Source organism: Aplysia californica, unplaced genomic scaffold, assembly GCF_000002075.1.
Source record: "Aplysia californica isolate F4 #8 unplaced genomic scaffold, AplCal3.0 scaffold01358, whole genome shotgun sequence".
Lineage (NCBI taxonomy): Eukaryota > Metazoa > Mollusca > Gastropoda > Aplysiida > Aplysiidae > Aplysia > Aplysia californica.
The window spans coordinates 13,805-24,140 of record NW_004798628.1 but is presented as its reverse complement, the minus strand read 5'-3'; the positions used below and the strand labels follow the sequence as shown (position 1 = coordinate 24,140).

The following is a 10,336-nucleotide window of genomic DNA, read 5'->3' as shown; positions in this document are numbered from 1 at the left end:
ACACACACAGACAGACAGACTTACCCTCCCACTACCACACACACACACAGACAGACTTACCCTCCCACTACCACACACACACACACACAGACAGACTTACCCTTCCACTACCACACACACAGACAGACAGACTTACCCTCCCACTACCACACACACACAGACAGACAGACTTATCCTCCCACTACCACACACACACACACACACAGACAGACTTACCCTCCCACTACCACACACACACACACAGACAGACAGACTTACCCTCCCACTACCACACACACACAGACAGACAGACTTACCCTCCCACTACCACACACACACACACAGACAGACAGACTTACCCTCCCACTACCACACACACACACACACACAGACAGACAGACAGACTTACCCTCCTACCCCCGCCGGCCGGCTGTGTTCTGGGGTGGTGCTCCTGATCAGGATGAGCAAAGACGTGGATCTCCTGGCCGCGGTTCTCGCTACGATCACACGCGGGTAGTTCCGGCAGCTCTGACGTCACTTCCTGGTTCCGCAGGCCCTGACAATAGAGCATCGACAAAGCTTACAAACCGGTCCGTTGTTTTTTTAATGGTTTGATTACCACTGAGTGGACAGAGGAACTGAACAAGCTGGCAGGTGCGACAATAGACTTTGGAAGAAAGGACAAGGAGAAGCGTTGATGACAGACACTAGTGAGGCATCCTAGTCAAATCAGGCATTCTGCAAAATAAGGAAATCCAAGAAATCGGCATTTTTCTGCCAGTTTGACAATTTGAATTGAATTCTTGTTTTTTTTTTTGGCTCAGCACCTTTTACGCCCCTTTCAAAACACATTTCTTGGTGGATTTGACGGAAAAACGTTGAATAAAGGCACAACTTCTTGAGGGCAGCAATACCATTCCCCTGAACGTCTACCCATGAAGTTACATCAAGATGTGACAGACAGCGAGGAATTCCACTCCCCGTGACAACACACAATCTGGACCAGAGAGATCACCTTCCCTCACCTGACCAGAGAGATCACCTTCCCTCACTCACCTGACCAGAGAGATCACCTTCACTCACCTGACCAGAGAGATCACCTTCCCTCACCTGACCAGAGAGATCACCTCCACTCAACTGACCAGAGAGATCACCTTCCCTCACCTGACCAGAGAGATCACCTTCCTTCACTCACCTGACCAGAGAGATCACCTTCACTCACTCACCTGACCAGAGAGATCACCTCCACTCACCTGACCAGAGAGATCACCTTCCCTCACTCACCTGACCAGAGAGATCACCTTCCCTCACTCACCTGACCAGAGAGATCACCTCCACTCACTCACCTGACCAGAGAGATCACCTTCACTCACCTGACCAAAGAGATCACCTTCCCTCACTCACCTGACCAGAGAGATCACCTTCACTCACCTGACCAGAGAGATCACCTTCCCTCACCTGACCAGAGAGATCACCTCCACTCAACTGACCAGAGAGATCACCTTCCCTCACCTGACCAGAGAGATCACCTTCCTTCACTCACCTGACCAGAGAGATCACCTTCACTCACTCACCTGACCAGAGAGATCACCTCCACTCACCTGACCAGAGAGATCACCTTCCCTCACTCACCTTCCCTCACTCACCTGACCAGAGAGATCACCTCCACTCACCTGACCAGAGAGATCACCTTCCCTCACTCACCTGACCAGAGAGATCACCTCCACTCACCTGACCAGAGAGATCACCTCCACTCACTCACCTGACCAGAGAGATCACCTTCACTCACCTGACCAAAGAGATCACCTTCCCTCACTCACCTGACCAGAGAGATCACCTTCACTCACTCACCTGACCAGAGAGATCACCTTCCCTCACTCACCTGACCAGAGAGATCACCTCCACTCACCTGACCAGAGAGATCACCTCCACTCACCTGACCACAGAGATCACCTTCCCTCACTCACCTGACCAGAGAGATCACCTCCACTCACCTGACCAGAGAGATCACCTTCACTCACCTGACCAGAGAGATCACCTTCCCTCACTCACCTGACCAGAGAGATCACCTTCCAACACTCACCTGACCAGAGAGATCACCTTCCCTCACTCACCTGACCAGAGAGATCACCTTCCCTCACTCACCTGTTTCGGGGTGGTCAGTTTGTGGATCATGGACACCCGGTCGGACACACACTTGCTGACGTCCACCGTGCGGGCCTGGATTCTCTGCGGTCCACTGGCCCCGACGTCTGACTTGTTGGCCGTCAGTGCTGTGGAGGGACATGTTCTTTTCTCACAGCTGGGACAGTTTTTTTCTAATTGTCTTTTTTTGTGTGTTATTGCAACATGTGAGGCATCGTGGTGACATGTGTGTTATTGTGATGTGTGAGGCATCGTGGTGACATGTGTGTTATTGTGATGTGTGAGGCATCGTGGTGACATGTGTGTTATTGTGATGTGTGAGGCATCGTGGTGACATGTGTGTTATTGTGATGTGTGTTATTGTGATGTGTGTTATTGTGATGTGTGTTATTGCAACATGTGAGGCATCGTGGTGACATGTGTGTTATTGCAACATGTGAGGCATCGTGGTGACATGTGTGTTATTGCAACATGTGAGGCATCGTGGTGACATAAGGCGCTCGTCAAAATAATGAAATCGAAGAAAAGCATTTTTTCCTCCAGTTAGTCAATTTTTATTGAATTTTTGTTTTTTGGCTCAACTACTTTTTTTCCATATAAAACACATTCGCGTGTGAATTTTACAGAAAAATGTTGTATAATGGCACAAAATACGCAAATGTTCCGTTTCCGGGGACTCTCAAGCTATACATGTTAGCTTACTTTGGCGGCCATTTTCTCGCTGATCATGCTACCCCCACCTCCTTCAATGGCAAAAATCTCGACATCTAGTCAAGATAAAAGGGTATTTTTTTCATAAAAAGCTAGACAAATGAATAAGCTTTCAGATGATACCAATGACTTGACATGCCCAAAAATTGACTAGTGTCTGATTCAACGTGGGTCTCATAGTCCTTGGAACCTTGTTTACCTGTCTTCCCTTGCTTTGACCTTGACCTTGGGCTGGCTGGCTGGATGGAGTCGAAGGGCTTCCTGGAACTGTCGTTGGGGAATCTGGCAAATCATGGAAAAACACACAAAATGAGAACCAAAAACACCCAACAAATCAGAATATAAATCAGGGCACAATTTATCACAGTATATGAAATGTGTTGACCGATACATAAAGGTGGACAATTTATCACAGTATATGAAATGTGTTGACCGATACATAAAGGTGGACAATTTATCACAGTATATGAAATGTGTTGACCGATACATAAAGGTGGTAACGCCTACACTGGACTGAGCCAACCACTTCCAATAGCTACAAGAACGTGGGCTCGTATAGAAGAAGTGAGGGAAAGATTTCATGGAACTTTTGGTAGAGTGCTCAGAGAGTTGGTCAAAGTAATTTCATTTTCGTAAGTAAAGAAGAAATTTATTTTAGTAAGTAACGAAGAATATCATTAAAAAATTTGTACACATTTATGTCAACGGCTCTGAAAACCCCCCCAAAGAAATGTGCAAAAGATTATCCTGAGATTTCATTAAAAATGGATCTAGAATTTCATATCTATCACAAAAAAAGGTTTTATGAAATAGGTCAAAACAAACCAATTCTAAAACTTCATTTTGAAAGAATTTTGCTCAAGTACTCTTCAAAAAACATTTTTATTTTGAATACATAAAAAAGACAAATTTTTAGGTACAAAGTAAAGAGTTTCGTAACACACATACAAAGTGTATCAAATAAAAAAATTTAATTTTACGTGTCTACATGTCAGTAAACAAAAAACAAAGACTCAGCAAAATGTCCAATCTGTTTGATAAAAGAGCAGAATCAGAGAACTCAACAAAAACATGAGGATGCCAAGAAGGAAAAGAAAATGAATGAACAAACTTCAGCAGTTCCAGTTTTTCGTGAATCTAAAAGAAGACAAAACAAGTGGAATTGAGAAATACACATGGCACTGACCTGATCCAATCGTAGCTGTCGTGCCACGTGTCGCCTTTGGCCAGGGGGTAGCTCATGTCTCGCGGCAGAGGACAGATGCCCTGGGCGGTCAGGCCCTGTCTCTTGGCTTCAACCATCGTCAGCCCTGTCAAACATCACGGACTAAAACATCCAATACACAAATTAACAATTTTGTGACAAATTCGAGCTATCTCAGACTTCTTTCCTTGCACAATCAGAAAGCTAGGGAACTATTTATTTACTCAAAAAACTATCAAGTCAACTTTCTACATGGAAAAGGATGGAGTGGTGGTAGATGATGGAGTGGTGGTAGATGATGGAGTGTGTGGTAGATGATGGAGTGTGTGGTAGATGATGTGATGGTAGATGATGGAGTGGTGGTAGATGATGGAGTGTGTGGTAGATGATGGAGTGGTGGTAGATGATGGAGTGGTGGTAGATGATGGAGTGTGTGGTAGATGATGGAGTGGTGGTAGATGATGGAGTGCTGGTAGATGATGGAGTGCTGGTAGATGATGGAGTGTGTGGTAGATGATGGAGTGGTGGTAGATGATGGAGTGCAGGTTGATGATCAGCTGTTTTGTATTTGCACGTTAGTCCAAGGACTCCCATTTGTCAGCATTACAAACTGGTATGTGGTAAAGGAAAAACAAAATCTCATTGTAAACTAAAAAACCTCTAAAACGACAACATCTCGAACCTGGGCCATACAAGGTAACATCCCATACCTGGGTGGTACAACATCCCATACCTGGGTGGTACAACATCCCATACCTGGGTCATACAACATCCCATACCTGGGTCGTACAACATCCCATATCTGGGTCATACAACATCCCATACCTGGGTCGTACAACGTATCACTGGTGAAGACATTTTTGACCATCATGTTGGCACAGAGGCGCACGGACTTGACGTACAGGAAGCGCCGGTTGAGGTAGGTGGACAGCACGTGCTGGAGGTCCAGGCACAGAAGCGTCCAGCGAGTGACCATCGGAGCCGGCCCGCTCTGGTCTGGGGGGACAAGGAAAAGAAACAAAACCAGGAGAAAAAAATGAGCGTTTTGTTTCTCGGCACTGTTCTACAACTGTTCTACACACATTTACAAAAAACACTTGACTTCTTTAAAATGTATAGCAATTACAATAGGAGCTAAATCAAAAATCCAGATTCCTTGAGGGTTTATCTGCCAATTATGCCCTTAAAAACTTCTCCAGACAAAGGCATGACAAATTTGAAGATAACAACAAGCAATGTGAGAGTGTCTTACTGAAACAAAGACACAAATACTTGAACAAAAAGACACAAATACATATATGTGGACAAAAAGACACAAATACTTGGATAAAAAGATATAAATACTTATATATGGACAAAAGACACAAATACTTGGATAAAAAGATATAAATACTTATATATGGACAAAAAACACAAATACTTGGATAAAAAGATATAAATACTTATATATGGACAAAAGACACAAATACTTGGATAAAAAGATATAAATACTTATATATGGACAAAAGACACATATACATATGTGGACAAAAGATACTTAAATATGGACAAAAAGACAAATATACGTATATATACGGAGCGCAGCTGCCAGGAATTTCCCCATGAATCAATCAAAACGGCGCTTTAAACAACACTTGGCAAGTGGTTTTGTTTCTTCAAACAGACCTCTAACTATCAAATTTTCCAGATTAAAGCATTCAAGATTAAATGTAGATAACAGGGATACGCTGGGCTTTCGCAAAATTTTTGTTACAACTGTGAACAACAGAGTGATTTATTGACACGAAAGGGTACAAACGCCCATGTGTATGAGACATGTAAGGAGAATCTACACACAGCAACAAACAGCAGAGGAGTATTGTAACTGACCTCTTACAGTCAAGTATTGTAACTGTCCTCTTACAGTCGAGTATTGTAACCGACCTCTTACAGACAAGTATTGTAACTGACCTCTTACAGACAAGTATTGTAACTGACCTCTTACAGTTAAGTATTGTAACTGTCCTCTTACAGACAAGTATTGTAACTGTCCTCTTACAGTCAAGTATTGTAACCGACCTCTTACAGTCAAGTATTGTAACTGTCCTCTTACAGACGAGTATTGTAACTGACCTCTTACAGACAAGTATTGCAACTGACCTCTCGCAGCGTCTGCAGCGTACGCTGGCACTGGCCCGGGTGCGGGGCTGCACACATAGGGGAACTGCAGCCACGTCGACGTGGACTTGAAAGCTTTGAACAGACTGGAGAAGGACACTCTGATGACCAGACTGTCAGCAGTTGCCACATCTAGATGAACAACGAAGTGTTTGGAGGGGACGGGCCGGAACAGCAGATAGAAGTAGCGGCCGGTGAGGCCCAGAGACTGGGTGTTTGTCTTGGGCAGCTGGACGTAGTTGCCGGCCGGAATGCTGCCGGAGATTTTGTACACCGTCCCCTTGACTGTCTTGTCCTGACATTTGCAACAAGAAATGAGCATGAGAGAACAACTTTTTTTTTTCATACACAAAAATTTTTTAGACAAAAGTTTAGAAAATCTCCTCTAATGTATACATGTAAGGCAAATTTCTCAAAGACATTCACGTCAGCTCAAAAGCTTATATATATCATGAATTCTAAACTACTCGTTAATTAAAAGTACATTAATACAGGAGCCCGTGAACACTAACTATGGCTCTCAATTTTAAAAAGGCCTGCACAATACGATTCATTTCAATGTTCCTGACTTTCTAATATTAAACAATTGAAATGTAATGCTTAAAGGGAAGAAAGTAACTCCCATAAATGAGAGATCGTTGAGTAAAGTGCGGAATGGAATCCCACCATCAAGGATGACACTTCGCCTTCCTTCGTGGCTTTCTTCCATGCTGGCAAATTGAAGTGCTTGAAAACATTGACGAATGGGCTTTGCCATACTGAAAGATGAAAAAGAAAAAACAATCAGTATATGGGTTAACAATAGGAATATTTACATAATGTATAGATATCTAAGAATGGAAGCAAAGGCTAGTTGAAAACAAACATGAGGCAGCGTGGTAAATCAGGCGCTCGTCAAAATAATCAAAGTGAAAGGACTGGCATTTTTCCACACATTTGTGAATTTTTATCGAATTTCCATTTTTTGGCTCAACCCTTGTCAGGCCCATTCAAAAAACACATTTCTGTGTGTATTTTACTGAAAAATGCTGATTAATTAAGGCACAATGTAAATCTTCAGTTTCCACGGACTCTTACGCTTGGTACACCGAAAGGAACATCAGTAAAAAAACCAGCAGGTCAGTAGGGCCACTATCTCGAAAGCTGTGAACAGGCTCACATTATAGGCCTACTAGGCCTCTACTGTCTCTATGATAAAAATGGAATTGAAATAAAAGCAGCACAAAACTGTCAACATTTGGAAGTTGGGAGTCAAATTGTCATTTTGCTCCAAACAGTTGAATTACTTCGACAAGCCTCCAGGAATTCATGTCACGAAGGTAAATGAGCTCAGAAGAACCAAAGACAAAATCATTCAACTTCCCAAGTAAAATTATTAAAAACTAACAGTGAGTTACTAACTAGACTAACTAGAGTCACAAGCGATTAAACGTAGAAAGACGCATTTTTAGGTAAGGCGCCCATCTTGTTTGATGTCAGACCAGGATACCCCTCCGATCACGTGACTACATCTAAATATAGCCAACCGCATGGCACCAAAGATGGAAGTGTCTATGTAAATTATGCTTTAAAATCTACATCTCTCTCTCGGAAGTTCTGATGGCTGAATAGACAGTGTGTCTGCGTTTGAAGTCGTGCAATGATTTTTGGAGCGGTTCGATCCCGGTCCCGGACAGTTTTGTTTTTTTTCTCTTCTCCTCTTCCCGACTGACCAACAGTCGCATAATTTGGCATAAATTATAGGCCTAATTTATTTGTAAAGTTGCTTTGAAGTTGTTTAAAAAAAAAAAATATTAGTGATTAAAAATGCAGGAGAGGGGGGGTGGGGGAGGGGGGTTGATCTAGATCTAGATATATCTAGATATATCTAGATTTAGATATCTAAATCTAGACTCTAGATTAGATCTAATCCTCCTGCGTCTTTACGGCAATTTTCGTGCGGTCTTCCATCATGTTCAAGTAGGCCTACTAGATCTATAGATCTATCTAGATCTTGGAAATCCGAAATGTTACCGAAAACACGTCGTTCCATGTGGGTATCCCAGGAAGTGATGACATCACAGTACTTAAATTAGCAGCCAATCAGAAAGATGCGCCTTTTCTACATTTAACTTTAACGGCATGTACTAGAGTCTAGACATCTAGATCTAGAGTCTAGATCTAGCTAGATCTAGATCTAGATTTATTCTAGATCTCTAGACCTAACTAAACTACAGCACTAGAGTCGAGATCTTTACATCTACATCTAGAACCTAGATCTAGATCTAAGATCTAAATCTAGATCTAGATTCTAGATCTACACTAGATCTAGAGTAGAGTCTATAGAGTACAGAGTACAGTGCCAAGCGGAAAGTGAAAGTAAGTTGGTTGGGTTGGTTGAATTCTTTACACTCTGAAATCGTGTATTGTTTGGCATTATTTTGGAGGTTTTATAGGGGAAAACAATAGAATACAAAGTGTACAAACTCACAGTTATCCATAATGTCTTTCTTTGCATGAAACAGCGATTAAAGTAAGTCTGACTTCCTAGGCATACGTTTAGACTTGTCAAACCTTCGCGTTTACCGCCATCTTGTTGCATCCAGGAAATGGCAACAGTAACTTCCGCTGTGGATGAGCCAATCAAAACAGTTAGAAAACAGCTGCGACTGTAGCGCGACACATCGGGACAGAGATCCCCGCTCGGCCCAGTGTGTCAACTGTGACGTTGTCAGCTGGTGTGGTGTTGTGAAAGGTTGAAAAACAAACAACCATCTCATTCTTTTCTGATTAGGCCCACCGTGACGTGTAAAACCTTATTGACGTTGTGGAAGTGTCTCTTTCTGGGCTATCTTTTTACCAACGTGAGTATTTCTTAGAATCTAATAGGCATAGGTCTAGAAAATCTAATCTAGATTCTAGATCTAGATCTACATCTAGTAGAATAGCTTCCTTTTTGAGACTTTGCTTGTTGTTGTGTGTGCTATCTTTGTGCTTGTGAGACATGTCATTTGTTGGTAGATTCTAGATATACCAATATCTAGATGTAGATCTAGATCTAGATGTAGATCTAGATCTAGATGTAGATCTAGATCTAGATGTAGATCTAGATCTATCTAGATTCTAGATATCTAGATCTAGATGTAGATCTAGATCTAGACAAGATTGTAGATCTAGATCTAGATTTATATTATAGGCCTAGATCTAGAATCTAGATCTAGAATCTAGATCTAGATCTAGATCTAGATTCTAGTAGACATTAGTAATCTATGATCTAGGGCCTTTTTCTAGATAAATCTAGATCTAGATCTAGAATCTAGATCTAGATCTAGATCTAGATATATATCAAGATCTAGAAATCTAGATCTAGATCTAGATCTAGATTCTATATATATATACGGCGAAAGTCGTGAAAAGATACGATACCAGTCCTAATGGGAAGGGTGTCCCGCGCACTCATTTAGATCTAGACTCTAGATCTAGATCTAGATCTAGATAAAACTTTTTATGTCATTTGTGATGATGCTGTTGCGGCGCCGTGTAAAGCACTCCCCCCCCCCCCCCCCCCCCACCCGAAAAAAGAAAAAAAAAAGAATTCATGCATGTGGAAAGAGTAGCATGGCTTTAAGTAATTTTCCACTTGTCACAGTGACACAGTGTTGGTACCCAGAAAGGCGACAAAAAAGAAAATGAAACATGGAAAGGACGTCATGCGCCTATCTGGTCTGGCATGCATCTGGAAGTCTCGGGTCTTCATCATGGCGGAATATACAAACTTGCAGGGCCCGTAGATGGTAAGGGTTGTAGGCCTGCAAGTTGGATCAAAATCAAATTAACCCTGAAAATGAGTCTGAAGAGACACGATCAATCCGATGTCTTTTCGTGTCTTTTCGCGTCTTTTCTCCTGTCTTTTCTTCGCATTTTAGTATGACCCCTTAAATTAGTATGACTTTTGAAAAGTTGTGATCGATGTCAATTTTATTAAAAATATAATATTAAAGAAAAGAATTGAGAATTTTGTTTTAGTCTCGATAAAAATGCAAGTTGTGTTGGTAATTTTCAGGGTCAATAATAATGTGCATTATAATGTTTGACACTAGATCTAGTCTAGCTTTCATTTTTTATATCAATTAATTAGCTTCTAAGATATTTCTGGGGGAA

The 10,336-nt window shown here is 42.0% G+C and overlaps 1 protein-coding gene across 1 annotated transcript in view; it reads right to left on the bottom strand.

Moving 5' to 3' along the window:
- LOC101853598 (WD repeat-containing protein 90) overlaps positions 1-9,156 on the bottom strand; it is a gene marked incomplete at its 3' end in the record, with an annotated part of 47,229 nt that extends 38,073 nt beyond the window's left edge. Inside the window, 8 exon segments of the mRNA XM_035973525.1 lie at positions 389-535; positions 2,125-2,252; positions 3,035-3,117; positions 4,022-4,145; positions 4,865-5,035; positions 6,179-6,491; positions 6,863-6,954; positions 8,667-9,156. Of these exon segments, the coding sequence (XP_035829418.1) occupies positions 389-535; positions 2,125-2,252; positions 3,035-3,117; positions 4,022-4,145; positions 4,865-5,035; positions 6,179-6,491; positions 6,863-6,954; positions 8,667-8,676 (1,068 nt within the window).
- Between the last annotated feature and the right edge of the window lie 1,180 nt (positions 9,157-10,336).